The sequence below is a fragment of the Vidua macroura genome, chromosome 5 (assembly GCF_024509145.1).
Source record: "Vidua macroura isolate BioBank_ID:100142 chromosome 5, ASM2450914v1, whole genome shotgun sequence".
Classification (NCBI taxonomy): Eukaryota; Metazoa; Chordata; class Aves; order Passeriformes; family Viduidae; genus Vidua; species Vidua macroura.
In genome coordinates, this window is record NC_071575.1 from 21,256,909 (window position 1) to 21,273,070 (window position 16,162).

The following is a 16,162-nucleotide window of genomic DNA, read 5'->3' on the forward strand; positions in this document are numbered from 1 at the left end:
TAAGCCAGCACATGCTTTATATGTCCCAGGGCACTGATGTGGTGGTGGCAAGAGAGCAGCATGTTTCCAATGGTGTTGCTGAGCGTGGGGGCTGCAGGAGCTGCTTTAGTGATACCCAGCCCAGGAAGAGGCACTTGAAAGGTGGTCAGATGTGCCACTCACCTCGAGTTTTACCTATGAGCTGTGCAGGTGGACTATGTAGGGAAGAAGTCTATACCGGTTCATGGTTACAGCTGGAATGTGTACAATAGCTGGAAGGCCTGGGGAAAAGAGGCTTTAAAAGGATTTTGTAACAATGGGAAAATCTTTCCTGAGATAATCAACAGATTCACTGTGTATGAACCAGCTTTATGCTGGCTTATGTGGGGATGCTCTAGAAGTTGAGTGAAGCAGGTAGTGGCAATAGCATATGCTAAATGTCCATCTAGCCTCTTGTTCTGGGATGAAGTGGCTTTCAGGTGCATTTCAAATTTGCGCTTAATGTAGCATGACTGTGGGCTGCTGTGAGAAGAACAGTCCCCCTGTCTCTGGGCCCTGGCCATATGCTCAGCCTCCTCACCACTTTGGGCACTGTGCTTAAGCAGATCCAAAGCGAGACAGTTTAGTTTATGACCAAAGAGATGACTGTTGTTTGGATTAATTTTCTGGCAATGGCTGTGGTGTGACTGGATCTCACAACAGCCAGGGAAGGGAAGAGCAGCCCCTGATCCCAAGGTCAGTTGGTAGTTTGTCATATTAGGTGGTGCATGAAACTGCACCTGTGCTTTTCAATAGCTTATTCCTCTCCATGAGGTGAGGTCATTTTGCTTATAAAAGTGTATGCGGCTTAGTTTAATCAGTTTTAATTTCTGTGCATTGACTTCCACCAGTTCTTGTTAGCTTTCCAGGATATTGTCCTCTAGATCTGACTTTAGGTTGTCTCTTCTGGCTGTACCTGCATTGTAGGCCATTATGTCTCACTCAAGTACCTCTGTTTTGGGTGACATAATGTTTTCATGACAAAAATAGGAAAAGATGGAAAAGACTGAGTCCTTCTCACCAGCTGACTTAATGACTGTCATTTAGAAATCAGTATTAAAATGAAATGGTGTCTTTTACCAGAGCTGAATTTGTCAGGCTCAGCTTTTGGCTATTGGTTTTCTTGATGACTTTTTTCATTAGATTAAATATTATTAGCATCTACTTTATTTTCCTCACAATTAATATACTTTAGTAAAATAATCAGTTACCACTTTTTAAAAAATTATTATTATAAGCAAAATAAATTGGGCTTTTCAAGGTTTTCAGTGTGCAGCTATGTGGCTTTTTCCAGTCTTGGGGTCATTTATGTAGCTCTTTCATGTTTTCTTTTGAATTTTTAAGTTCCATTTTTAAAATTTGCATAATGAAGTATATATCTTACTTTTCGTCTGGCCAAGGCTACATACCCAAGTAGCAATGCTTCCCACACCCTCAGCTTGGTAATATATCTGAAAGCTGTAGTCAGTCTCTGTACCACGCTGCTGCACTGGTGAGTTGCTTCCCTATGACTCTGCTCCTTTCCAGAACCTCTGCTTTCCAGGACACACAGTGGAGGCTTCTTTGAAAATGGAAAACTACTCTTGGAACAAATGACTAGCAAGTGATAGGAGAATGCTGGAATGGAAAGTAACTGGGAAGAAATCTGTGTTTTTAAACCGTCAAATTTGTGTTCTGAAATGTGTGCCAAGTCAGTCACAGACTTCCTCCGCCCTGCACCCTGAGAGCAGCTTGATATAATGTTGTTGCTGCGTGACTGAGTCCTGGTACTCGAGTCACAGATGGGTCCCGTTTGCCTCATCTCATCTCCTGTCTTCTGTACGGAATTCTGAGCATACCCATGATAGGCCAGTGGCAGTGAAAATATGACAGGGCTGAGACATTTAGCTGCTTGCGTGAAAAAAACACCAGATCCTCAAGAGGAGCTCTGGTTTTGTGTTTAAATATGCTGCATACGTCTCGTTCTCCACCTTTGCTTCAGAGTCACGTCCGAACATGCGGCTCCTCGCTATGGTTTCTGCCAGCTCTGCAGTTCTTTCCAAGGCATTCAGCGCTCTCCAATTGATTCCAGATGTGTTCTCCCCTTCCTGGTGCTTTCTCCTTTCTTCCTCCTCCTGCTCTGGCAGCAGAGGCAGGGCTGCTTTTTTTCTGTATGGTGCTGGAGTTAGTGCCAGCAGGCGGGAAGACTTCTTCCCTGTTGTCCGCTGAAATCTGGGGGATTGAAGGGGCCAGTGTAAGTGAAGCTGCCTGACAGGGGTTTGAGGTTTGTCCTTCCTCCAGGAGCCAGGTCAGCTCAGAGCAGCCCCTCTGCACAGCTCACTACTTCCTTCAGCTCATTGCCTTCACAGCAGGGAACAGAAGGACAGGAAAGCCTGATACCAAAAGTGATCTTCAAAATCCTCCCTAGAAGAGCATTGGAAATATACAGAGATCTGGAAGAGTCTATTGCAGATAGCTGTGTCACATAGTGAGGGCTTTGAGAAATCCTTGTCACTAAAGTAGATACAAATCTTTCTAAAGGGCTGAGTGAGCTTCACAAGGATTTAAACATTCAGGAAATCCATCTGAGTTCTTGAGGTTGCAGGAGTAACTCTCCACGCTCACTGAGATTTGGTAATGTACTTGCAGATGCAGAGCAATAGTCCATTTGCAGAGGAGAGACGTGATGAAAAATTGCTTATCTGTCCAGCTAGGTCCTTGATTGGGGTTGGAGAAGCAGATACTGGTTTTCTGAAATACATCAACTGGCGAGATACCCTCTCCCTTGGAACAAAGCTGTTTGAAGTGAAAATCTGATGGCAGAATTAGCTGAGGAGACGGTTAACTGTGACACTACTGTGCCAGCCTGGTCAAGAGATACCATGGTACCAGGTGGTATTGTTTTCCCTGTTATATTTGCATGTTCTGTAGTCCTTCTTTTTCTAAGGAGCACCAGGAACCATTGGTTAGCTATCTCTGGAGTAAGGCAGAAAACCAGTGCAGGCAGGTCCTCTGTGCCATCAAAAGTATCACATAGTGCCCAGATATCCTGCTGCAACCATGGGCCTCTCCTGAAAAGCAGTTACCCATTCCTTCCCCACCACTGGCCTCTGGTTTCTGCTGCTTCCCTGAGAGAGGATCCACAGTCATGCAATAGAGAGTGTGATTGGTTTGCTAATCTGCTGAATAGCTGATGGCAGCTAGCTTGGATTAAACATACGTGACACATCTGCAGCACACTGTTCCTTAGCTGTGACTCATTTCAATTCTGGTCCCAGAGAAGGAACTTAGCCGTCTTTGCCTGACAGAGGAGTAATCTCTCTTGTGTGGGACATGCTTGTACCACCCTGGGTGCCTGCTGGATTTATGGAGGACTTGATTCGTAGCATTTTGAGACATTATTTTCATGCTGATTTGTTGAAAACTAGACATCTTATGGAAATATTTTTTTTTTCCTCAAAAATGTTTGACTATGAATGTTGAGTGGAAAATAGTCACTTGGAAAGTTGCAGAGCTGGGAAGAACACAACCAGGGTAGGTGCTAAAGGACCAATCTGGACCAAAAAATTGAGCCTGAACTTTTCTCTTAATTGCTGGCTTTAGTTGCTGAGGATATATCCATCCTGGTGACTTTTTCTTTTGTTCTCTATCCTTACCTCCTTCTCCCCAGTAATTCTCAGAGGTAGGTTAATTCCTAATATGGAATGTAAACAGATGTTGAGACCATGATGTCTCTTGAAGCACAATTCTCTCTAATCAACCCCAGAGAGCATGAATGGATTGAAAGCATTTGGTGGGATGATTTTGTGCCATTAGCATTTAATTTTTTTTTTTTTTTTTGAGTGGAGAATAATGTAAATTTCAGGAGCAGAAATCAGTGCTTTTTAAAATTTGAATGGTATGTTTCAGGCTGGTAAGTAGATGTGGCCCTGGGCCTTATTAATGTTGCATAACTCTAAAGTTTTGGTTGTATCCAACAGGAAGCCTCTTTGCAGGTTGCCTGAGGGCATCTTACCAAGTGTGCATGAGAGCCTGTGTTTGTGCATAGGGGTAGAGCAAAAGTTGGCCATTACTGGAAGTGATGATAGCATGGGGATGAGTGAGTGCTTCCTGTGTATAACAGTAAGATAAGACAATAATTTTCTTTTCTCCTTTCCTACAAAAGGGGGGCTTGAACTTCTTTTCCATAAAGTTCTTAAACACATTTAAAAAAAAAAGGCCAGCTGCTTTATTTTACCGAACACTTTTTGGTGGCCTGGAATGATAGAGTGTGTATTGGAAGATAACTTGTTCTTCCCTTGCTTTACATATCTAGGAAGGGCAAGATTAGATAATCTAGTGCAAGCTTGCACCAGGAAGTTGAAGGAGACATGCCTTTAAATGGTTAGCTAGGTACAAGTGTGAGTGAAGGCATCTCTTGTTAGATTTTTTTTTCCACTGGTGCAAGATTAGCTTATTGAGGCTTAACTCAACTCAGTGGAAAAGGCATTTCCTGAGTGATTACATCAGATTTAAATTTTAAAAAATGTATCCATGAACTTAATTTCTCTTTAACAAAACTACAATAAAATTCTGGTCGATATTTCCAGAACTACCTAGGTTTAGAGTTTGCCTTTGGGAGGATTCAGGAGGAATTGCTCTTGTGCCCATGACAGTAGAGTCAAAATCCAGCATCCTTTTCTATTACTCACAGTGTGTCATAGATCAAATGAAGATCAAGCTCCAGATGTGCAGATGAAATACAAATCCCCTTATTACTGTGATCCTCTTCAAGGTGCTTTTATGATCAACCCACACCAAGAAAGAGTGCTGATTTTATCAGTCTGTGTCCCAGACACACAGGCATGTCAGTCTTGCTCTCTGGAGTTACAGAAATGCCTTTGTAGTGTGGAGAGTGGGTGTCAGGTTAGGGTCACATACCCTTCTGAACCCAGAAACAGGTTTGTACAAAGATGAAGGATATGAGATGGTTATATCCTTTGTATATATCTTTTTCACCCCCAGATTTCTTTTCTGTAGGCATTTTACCCACTCTTCCCATTCAGAAGCTAATCTGTAATGAAATGGCCACAATGGAGAAAGTGTTATTGCTGTATTTTAGGATAGAGAGCTTGTATCATGTTTGTGGGCACCTGCAGGGTTGGCATGGCCAAGTCACTGTTTTGGGATGTTGGAAAGCCATCACTTCATCATTCTGTACATCACTTTGTCTTGTGTTCAAGTATCTTCATGGCCCTAAAGAGCAAAAGCAGAGTTTTAAAAACCCAGGCATAGGTTCCGTGTGCTGTGAGAGCCACCAGTGTAGGGTGGAATCTATCTTTGTTGTAATGAATGCCCCAGCCTGTGTTTTTTTCGGCAAGGGGTAGTGCTGGAGCTCCTGGTGCGTGTGGGGAGCATCATTCCCACTGCTTTGTATCCATTGCCATTAGTGAAGAAAGTGCTTGTTGATACATTTGTTATCAGCAGGCAAATTGTGGGATTGCCTGTGAAGAGGGTTAATGCACGCTGGAGACTGCGGCTCCCTGGCAGCCTGAGCTCATCCAAGTGCTGGTGCCCATGGCCCTTCCCTCCCCAGCTTCTCCACCCCCCGTCCTTTCTGGCTCTGCTTCTCCTCCAGCTCCTTGCCAAGCTATTTCAACGCTCTTAACTGGGAACAAAACTAACCTGGCAAAAAAAAGTGAGTAATTTTTTTTTCCTGGGATGTGTTCTGAAAGGGCTCAGTGGTGGGCAGGCTGGCAGGGGAGAGAGGGTAGGAGCGCACAGCTGGAGGTGGGACGGTGGCAGCTTCAGCCAGAGCCTCTCTGAAGCTGCAGCTGAGAACTGGGAAGGGATACTGTATTGGAAGGGACTGGGAAAGAGACCCTGCTACTGCAGCTTTTGTTGATCTGTGAGAAGGTGGGGGTGGGGGGGAACACAGCCCATTATTAAGTAATTAATTTATTATTCTCATGCTCCTAAGCAGCAGCCTTGTACAGCCGGGGAGCAGTGCTTTGCATGTGTGATGTTTGCATCCCTGACAGGAAGCTGTGACCTGGGTTCTAGGAGAGACAGCAGGGTCCCCACATTCCCTTCACTCAGAAGGATCCCTTTCTTACAGAGAGCTGAGTGTGGGCAGCAGCTCCAGCTTCCTGACAGGCTCTTCAGATCCCAGCTCCAAACATTTTTGCTGTTTACAGAAGGGATTAGGTTAGTGCAGAGAGCAAACAGTCGTAGCCTGGAACTCTGGTCTTCACAAACAGGTTAATTGCCTCCGTTAGCTGCAAGTCAGTTGCTTCGAGGATTCACAAAATTAGTTCAGTGAAGACATACGTGTTAGAAACTCCATTCCACTAAAAGGCTTATACCCACATCCCAGTGATTTGGGGGTTAGCAGAGTTCAAAGGCATTTTTAAGAGATTGTTTGATGTTTACGTGCTATACCATTTCCCTGCACCTTTCTGTGGTGCTGATGACTCACAGTGGGGTTATGGATAGCACAGACCAGTTACCTTGTGGCAGTTTGCCACGTCCATACAGAAATTTTACTAGTTTAGCTTTACCAGGAGTATAATTTTTATTTGGCTGGTTAGGCTTTACTATCTATGCATATGATGGCATAGCAATATAGAAGAGATCTGGAGCTGCATTGCTATAAGGCTCCTTTCATATCCCTCTACTTACACCCATTTCTGTAATGAGGAAAATAAAACCACTCCTTCACAGAACAGACTGATCTTTGACAGTTTTATGGAAGCAGGAGGCCTTTGTGTGCATTTCTGGTGTTTGCTCTTGGTGCTTCAGTGCCGTGATCTTGGATCACCACCTGCTGTCTGCTGAAAGAATTCATCCTGTGCCACATTTGCTGAACCACGTTGCTCCTTGTTGAATTGTTGTCCCCAGCTCCCACCCTTCCGCAAGGTATCTCCACGTGCAGTTACTCATCGGTTACTCATCGTTCCTCTGCTTAGCTTGGAGCTGCAAAGTTCATTAATTAACTTAAAGCTGCATAAGCTCTTAGAAATGTGTCCCCATTAGGGATTTTTCACTTCTTTAGCTCATTTGTTTTTTAAACAAAGTGTGGGATGGGTTTGTACTGATCTGTGTAGGCAAACCCCTGACTTAAGCGGGCACCTGCAAGGACGTGACTGGACCTTTGTAGGGCTGAGAATAGGGACCTGAAAGCAGAGTCCAGATGGGTAACCATATTCTTCTTGTACCCTGAGGGCTTGGGTGCTCATGAATCAGATATCAACATTTTGCAAGGGGGCAGCTGCTTTGAATTCCTACCTGATGTGAATGAATGATTTCTGTGGAAACAGAGCATCAGAGGAATAGAAAACTCAGGAATTATTGCTTTTCTTTGAACTATAGGCCAGCATATATCGTACTGAAGTGTGAGGTTTTTTTTTTTTTTTTTTAAGGAATGTGTGTTAATTGCACTGTTTCACTTGCACTGAATAGCCTTTCCCAGTTTGAGCATGGGATGGCAAGTATCATGGTTGGTGCATGGCAGCACAAACTGGCAGAGCTAATCAGTTAATCTGGAGCTGCCAAAATTATTCCTGCAACCAAATGTCCCTCACACTCACCTCCTGGAGACTGCCAGCCTGATGCATTGTGGCCAAGAGAGTGTCTCTCTGCTCTTCAACATGGATTAAAATTTACTTGATACCATCACAGAAGTTTAAGATGGTAGTAGTTTTTGTGGGGAGCTGCATCCAGATTTTCCTAGTCCTGTGATGGCATCCTTGTGTAAGTTTGGGGCTGGTGACTGCTCTTGGACATCATTATCTGGGTTTCTTGTTGCATTTGAGTAAATTTTTAAGACATCTTCGTGAGCTCAAACAGGCGGGACTGAAAATGCAGTGAGGTATGTCAAGATTGGAGAGACAAAATACTTTCCTTTACCTGGAAATGTGAGGGTTTCTCCATTCTCTCTATGCCTCCTGAGAAGTGTGACAAGCAGCACCCCAGCAGAATTTTACGTGGTGGTTTAGAAGTAGGGGAAGCTGTTCAGGTTCTGTATTTGAAAATTAATGGGATTTGTGTGTGTACTGTGTTAGCTCTTGAAAATATGAAGTGTTGTGTAAATGTTGAAATTTGGTAGAATAACAGAAGAGGTAGAATCTCCTCTGGGTTTGGAGGATATCAGTATGCTGTGAAACCTGCAGAGATCTCATCAGGAGTCCTTTTCTGTTGACGCTAGTGGAAACAGGGGAAAAAGTAATTCTAAAGCATCAAAGGAAATTAAAATTACAAAAAAAAAATTAGACAGGAAATATGTCCATAATCACATCAAGAGAAAAAGAATTTGAGATACATGTACTCCATGGGATGATGAAACCTGGACAAATATAATAATGATAGATCTCCAGATAACCTGAGACATTAAATGAAGGATGCATTTGTAATAAAAGACACGATTTTTGCATGTTAGTGTGGTTTGAGGAGTGGGGGAGTGACAAAACATTTTATTCTGCGCCAGAAATCCTTCTTTGAAAAGCCTTAGGAAGGTCAGAGAGAAGTAATAAATAAAGTTACCAGTCTATTTTGGCTTGAGAGGTGTGATTAAACTCAAAATAAATATGTATTATCAAAATGCCACAAGCAACAGAGGAGAGAGTAAGCATTTTTCATCCTTCAAACATTTGCAGATAGGTAATTGAGGAAAGGAGAGAAAATACTTAAAAGGTTGAAATGCATTTAAACTGGAAGGAATAGTATTAACTGAGGGATAAAAACATTGAAAATAAAATTATGTAAGATTCCTGGGCTGGCATTTTAAACAGTCTAAGAGTGAGGTTGTACAGAATGCTGGACTATGTCCTTTGGGGAGCAGGCCTGCACTGCTGACAGGATGGCAGAATAGGTTCTGTTTGGGGCTAATCAGCATTCTCTTCCTCTGACCTGGGATGCTGCTGGTTTGGAAATCTAGCTTGTTCTGAGAAGACTGCAAATAGTTTCTGCTCCTCCATTTTTCCCGTGGAAAATTTTTTCATTGAAAAGAAAAAGTCAGTTTCCTATTTAGCTCCTATTTGAAACATAAGAAAGGGGGGCAGACAACGTGGGCTGTACGGAAGAACGCAGACCATCAAATACAATGAAATACTGTAAACAGAAGAGCTTGGAAAGGAGACAGTACATGGACAGAATGGAGCTGTCATGTCAGGGGATAAACGGCCTGAGCAGGTGAGCAGTAGGATTCCTGATACCTGGTTTGCAGTGGGATGGCCATCGTTCTGCCTGTCCTGCCTCCTGCTTTAGAACTCGCTCTGCAGATCTTGATGATCGAGTCAGAAGTGGCTTGCTTTGAAGCTGAGAATAGCAAAGGAATGAGCAGAACTGGAGGGCTGGTGGAGCTGCCCTCCTTTTTTGACGGGGAAACAAAAATCCTGTCCTGCTTTCAGAAAATGTGCTTGGTGCGTGAAAAAACCTCCGCAGAGCTGCAAGCACGCGACACAGGGCTGCAACTGCTTGGGGGAGTGCGTGCAAGGAGCTGAGCACTGGCCACGGCTGGCATGCTCGCCTGAATTCTTCTTTCTCAGATAAGGCTGCGGAGTTTGTGTTCCTGCAGCCAGCAAGGCTGGACTTGAAACCGTCCGTTCTTCAGCACGGGCCAAGGCTGCAGCTCGGCTCTGCTAAGTGGTATTGAATGCCCTTCCCTCTCCTTCTCCCCAGCTGCAGGAGTGTGTGGCCACGTGGCCCCCAGGGGAGGCAGACCAGATAGACTAATGTCAGAGCAAATTTGGGATTCAGCCAGTGTCTGAATGACCTGGTGCTGGCTGGAGGTGCACTGCGTTTATCATTGTTTCCTCCGCCCGGAAGGGAAAGCTGCAGGTAGGCTGATAAAGGGACTGAAAGGTTTGTCCAGCTTCTTTGGAGGTCCGTCAGCCCCTGCATGCTCTCTGCTGAAAGGCTGCTGCTTGGTAATTCCCACTCTGCCTTTCCTATCCACGGGATAAGGTCTGTTTCGCTTTTACTCCGTTGATTTAAGCATACTGGTGTCAGAATAGCCTCGAGCACCTCCAGGCTTTGTGGGGGAGGACCCAGGGCTGGGACAGCAGCCAAAATTTAAAATCAGGATTAGTCTGTTGACATGCACATAAATCAAACAGCCCTCCTATCATAAATCTTTTCTGTGGATTTTTTTTCTGCTGCGGCGGTGAAAGCAGTAGGAGCGGTGCAGCAGCCTGGGCTTCCCAGGGTTGGGCTTCAATGTCAAGGCTGTTCTCCTTCACCCCGGGTGGCTGAATGCAGCTCTCCCCTTGGTGAGATCCCTGCAGAGGCTGTAGGGCTGCATGCTTTTTTGCTTCCTTCTTGTGGTTTTCTGACATGGTGGGGTAGCAGTTCTATTGTCTTCTGGGGATATCTTTTGCATGGTCAGTTCTTTGTTTCTGAGTCATCTGATTGGTGTTAGCTACATCTAAGAGAGCGCTAAAAGCTTCTAAGAAGTCCACTATGCAAGAGGTCTCTGTGGGATACCCTAAGCTCAGGCAGGAGTGGGTAATTAATGCCTTTCGTGATTGTAGAGATGCTCAGGATTGGGAAAGAGTGACTGTGCGGCTGGCTTGCGATCTCAGCTTGTTTCCCTACAGCTTTTGGGTGTCTCCTGCATGGCCAGCAAGAAGCAAATGGGATATTCCAGCAACAGATACCTGTGCTGTGTGCACAGTACTGTCAGGGCAAAGGATGGGGCTTCTGCCTCCTGATGGATTTTAAAAACTGTACTTTTTATCGCTGTAATGTAGCAGAGAGGTGTGCTCTGAACCATATGATGTGCTTGCTTGTGGGGTTGCTTGTGAGCGATGAGGGTCAGGCTGGAGGAGATGGACCCAGTTATGGTATTTTTAAGGATGTTGAGAAACGCTGTTCTTTGGTGTTTCTTTCTCTGTTCCAATGTGTGAGTGCCTCTTCCCTCTTCTGAAATAATACCTTACTGTGTGTAAAGCTTTGTGTGAGATCACAGGGGTATACAATCTGCAAACCCTGTAATTTGTTCGCTATAAGCCACCCAGTAGCAAGAAAATTGCCCTGAAAAGATTAAGAAAACAGTGTCATGGCTCAGAGGAGCAAGGCATGTGCTTTTTGATAGGAGAGATAATAGAAGACTGTGGAATACTATGGTGACGGTGGGTGGGATGTTCACATGAACGTGCGTGTTGTTTCTCAGGCTGATGTTTTGATCTATCTTCCGTAGTATAAAGCTGTTTTCTCCTTTTTCCTTTCTTAAGGGTAACCAGGAGCCATCAGCAACTCCTGATGCAATGGTGCAGCCATTCACCACAATCCCATTTCCGCCACCCCCACAGAATGGGATTCCCACAGAGTATGGGGTGCCACACACTCAGGACTATGCAGGCCAGACCAGCGAGCACAATCTGACACTCTACGGAAGCACGCAGCCGCATGGAGAGCAGAGCACGAACACGGCCAGCACGCAGAACGGATCTCTTGCAGTAAGTGCACAGGGTGCCCAGCCAGAACAGCACAGTGCTTTGGGGAAAAGCAGCCACTGATTAGATTGCTGTTTCTCAAGTGTGCAGCAAACCAGCGGTAGACTTGAAAGGAGAGAATTATAAACAAAATGTGGCTTCTGCCCTTCCATTACTGGGTTTCTCCTTTTGCATGTTCCCCTTGTAAATTGGTGCCTGCAGAGAGCAGTAGTACTTGAAATCATGATCATGATGGTTTTACCATAGTGGCGTTGTCCAAAGACAGTCTCTTACAAAAGTGTTAATTACTTTGTGTTAATTGGCGAATGGTTCAAATAGATGTGATGGAGGCAAATTCTGGAGGGTTGACAGTACAAAGAATTAGGGTAAGCACATGCATCTTAGGTGTAATCCCAATGTGGTTTTGTTTTCAGGAAGCTAACAGAGTAGAAAATTACTTTTCTTTGACTTTCTGAAGACAGCAGGGAGCTTCAGGGAGCAAGGACAGGAGATGAGCTCTCAGTTACTGGTCATCCATTTGCCAAACCAAGATTTTAATCACCTTATATATTTTCTTTCTTCTTTCCATGGCTTGGAACTGGCACTGGGCAACATGCTGGCAGATTATCCCAGGAAAAGCTTTATCCACCCCTTAAGCCACTTGTTAAGACTTAACTTCCTAATAAAGAGCCTTATGGTGAGAGCCTTTGGTGCTCAGGGGCGGATTTAATCTGTTAATGCTTTCAGTTTTACTTGTAGTTGGTGTTTGGGTTGTAGAGATTATTTTTTTTTTCCTCTGGTAAATACTGAATGAATTCAGTGCCAACAGTTGGAGGAACTGATGGTGCCAGCTCAAATGCTCATGGTTCCTGATGTGTGCTTCTGCTCCTTCTGCAGTGGGCAGTGGCTGCATAGTTGGTGCCATTGGTCATGACTTTGATAAGATACCTTGGATTTCTTCCTGGGAATGCCACAACTTCGGCATCTTGAAAAAGAAAAAGTACACACTGTAAGGCACATGGGTAGTGTGCAAAAGGAACTTAGGGTGCCTTGCTTGGTAAAAAAAGCAGGTAAGGAAAGACCACACAGGAAATAAAACTAAGAGCTGATGCAGTGTGCAGAAATGCAAGTAATCATTTTAGGACCAGATTGTCCAATACCATTCCAACACATAAGATTTGGGTTGCCCATCTCCAGCAAACAATTACCTCGGGCACTGCCAATTGGATGAGGAAGCTGGAAAAAGGGAATAAAAAACAGGGCAGTGGCTTTCCCCATGTGTTTTTTTTTCCGTTCCTATCCTTGTCCAGCGCTTAAGAGCATTTCTTTTTAATGGAAATGATGTTAGCCTTGACCTTGGATGTAAGCTCTTGCCAGCCTTCCTTCTCCTCTTCCATATTAGGAGCAATCTCTGTGGCTCTGCAGGGCCAAGCTCTGTGTTTCATCAACTGATGCTGGCTCCAAGGAGCTCACAGCCTGTGGCTAGCCTGTGAGGAGGAATTGGGAGCCCATCTGTGTAGGAGGGAGTGTTGCTGGGAGACTGCTGGCAGGCAGTGGTGTTGCCAGGAGTCTGTGGAAGGAGCCTGACTGGCAGGGGGTTATCCAAGAAACAGGCTGAATAACACATAGCACTTGTACTGGCTGTTGGAAACAGGTGTGCATGTCTGGAGTGACCATTTGATGTGGTTAAAGACATGCAAGCTGAGCATACAGAGTCAGGCTTGTGGCCATAGCTGGTTGGGAAAGGCTAAGAGCACACACAAGAGTGTTGCTGTGGCTGCTATGCCTGGGACTGATCAAACCCAGAGGATCCCAGATGGTGGCACATGAAGAAACCTGTGGGAGCAGGGGTAAATTGCTTCATCCAGGGGCTTTTCACATGCCAGACTTTCACATCCACTTGGATCTTCCAAGTCTCTTTATCTTTCTGTCTAGGACTCCTCTGTGGAGTTACTTTGATTCTGTGGGCTGCCTTAGGATGTAATTCCTTGTAACTTTTCTTCTCCTTGGTACTCTAATTAATGATGTAGGACCTAGGGGAAGCAAGAGGCTCAGTAGTTACTCAAGTTAAAGAATGCTGTTAAAATACAGCAGAACAGGTTCATCCTGTTCATCCTAACATCTACAGCTAATGTTAAACATTTTGTCCATCCTGTGTGTTGGCTATTACTTGTTTGACACACATGTTCAGTCCATGTGGACTAGACTGTTATGCTTTAAGGCATCTTCTCCTTTAACCATTTTACCATCTTCTCAAACAACAGTGCTAACTTTAATAGAGTAAAAAGCCATCACAGGTGAGGTATGAGCCTTCCCTCCCATTATTGCGACTGGCAAGCACTGCTGCTGTCATGTGTGTGAAGGTGATACCCCAGACTCAACAGCCAGTGGATTTTTTAGTTGCTGACTTGAAGCCTTTGCTCCCATGGGATGATTCAGAAATTCCTTCAGCCAGACAGATAAGTTCCCTGCTTGCTTTTAAGGGCAAGGCCTGTGATTGGTCGTGTTGGCAGGACAGAGAGAGATAGCAAAAGGTGTGGTCAGATAGGGCCCTTTCCTGTTTTTCAGGCTGATAGCCTTTAGGATAATTGCAAAAGTAACAAAGAACATGGGGGTAGCTTAAAGGTCACTAATAGAAAGAGGGCTTGATCTTGTTGTTATGATGTTACACAGCAATGTAATGTGGTCTGTAACAAGGTCCTTAAGACACAGTGTGGGAGCACCTTTTCATAGAAACTTGGCTAGTTAGCTAGAATGATTTGAAATTAGTGGTAGTGTCTGAATGAAAAGACAGTGGTCTGGGAGCCTGAGGTCAAAGATCAGCAGTGAACTTATGCAAAATAAACCTTGAGAATCGAAGTCCATGCCTTCCTATGCAGTCTAAAACCCTGAACAAAGGGGAATGACTGGTTGGTGTCATGAGCTGAGGATGAGCTTGGTTATGGAGGTCTGAATGTAGTGGAAAGCATTCAGAGTCTCAGGATTGGGGCATGGAAACAAAATTGGCACAGTAGTTGGTGTAACACAAACAGCTTCATATTTTGGAATCTCTATTTTAGGATCAGGTCTCATCTGTGGGCTTTGTTTCTTGCCTGGCATGTGGCAGGAAGACCTCTCGGTCTTCATGTCCAAGCATCTGTCCTTTCTCTCAATACTGTCCCAAAGCACAGCCGAAAGACCTGAATTAAAAATAGGCTGAGGTACAGGACCTTATTTGGCCTACTTGGTCTGCCTGTTGCAGCCCTTCTCTTAAACAGTTAATGCTCAGCATTTCACTTATGGTGCTGGGCTGCCTGGTTTCTTCCCCCTTCCCCCTTCTTCATTTACCTTAGTGCTCTTATCCCTAGTGGAAACACCCAGCACAGTTAGCTGCAAGGGGAGATGCTAATTAGGCTGCAGTACCTCTGGCAGCTGAGCTGATCTAAGTGATTCACTGCTGTCAGAAGGGAGAGGTCTGGCTCCAAGCGCAAACTCCCACTCATATTTACTGTCTCTGGCATTCCTTACGTGAGCCACTTTAATTCACTGACCTGGCAGAAAGCTGTCCAATTCTTTTGCTGGGTTAATGAATTAGAGCAGCTCTTGGAGGGATCCAGCAAATGCTGTTGTTGCAAGGTAAGCGTGTGGAGAGCATGGCCAGAAGCTGAGAGCAATTGTCAGCTCTCTGCATCTCCTGGTACTCTACCCGCAGAGGGAAGATTAATCATGTGCTGAACTAAAAAAGCTTGCTTGATAGTAAATGCAGTGCACTTACTACTGCAAGCTGATTATTCAACTTGTTTCTCTTGTTAATGTCAGAGGGAAGAATTTGTATGTCTCTATAAATTATGGAATGCAGCTGGAGGTATAGAAGTAGAGGAATAAGTTTATGTAAATTACTTCGCATGAAAATGGCAGGTGCTGTCGCCTCGGACGTTGTCGTGAACCAGTATGAAGCATTATTTAATTACAGAGCATCGTGTCTCTGCTTCTTGATGTGCTGTACTGAAACGTATTTAACTCATCCGCTATACCATAAAGGGGTATTGACTTTCATATTCTCAGAAAAGACACATTTGTGGTGGGGGGCCCATATGTGTCATGTTCAGAAGCAAGATAGGGAAGGTGCTTGGTCATCTGGCTGTGCCTCGTACATCTAGCAAGGGCTTAGAAAGAAGAGAGCCAACAACACCAAGGATTCCTCAACTGACTTTTGCAACACACGAATGATGTTATAATGATGACTTCCCCTTGGGTATTTCTTGTCTAGACTGAATTTGCAGAATTTTCCTCTGTAATTACTTTTCATCCCTTTAGTAATTAAAACAATTGCTCATGTGAGGTATTTCAGGTGAGGAATCTGTTTAATGAATATCATCAGTTATTTTCTGATACTGCTGAACAGGTAGACATGAGGAAGAACTAGCTTCAAATAAGTAGTTTGCTGCTGATTGTTCGGCCAACTCAGCTTTAGAAATTGCTGTCTTGAGGTTGCAAACCCTGACATTTACATCAAGAGTTTGCTTTGAATATGAGGCAGATTGTCAGCACTTGCAGACTTGTGTCTAGTGAGGCAGATTTAAAAATGAGAAATGGGAAATAAATCAACAAATATCATTACGTTAGAGTATATAGCTGTGGTAATTCTGTGTATCTCTCGAAGGTTTTAGCAGATCTAGCAGAAGTACAGGGAAGGATAAAAGTGATGATGAAAGGGATGTAGCAGGTTTTTTATGCGAAGAAATGAAATCTTCACTTACAGAAAGAGCTGTCAG

At 44.3% G+C, this 16,162-nt stretch overlaps 1 protein-coding gene across 9 annotated transcripts in view; it reads left to right on the plus strand.

Moving 5' to 3' along the window:
- Positions 1–16,162, plus strand: part of RBFOX2 (RNA binding fox-1 homolog 2) — a 171,059-nt gene that overhangs the window by 98,659 nt on the left and 56,238 nt on the right. For all 9 annotated transcript variants that reach the window (XR_008437083.1, XM_053977393.1, XM_053977395.1 and 6 more), the window contains one exon: positions 11,208–11,432. Coding sequence is in view for 8 of the 9 variants with exons in the window: in XM_053977393.1 (XP_053833368.1) it covers positions 11,208–11,432 (225 nt within the window). In the remaining variant the exon portion in view is untranslated. The remainder of the gene's footprint in view (positions 1–11,207; positions 11,433–16,162) is intronic.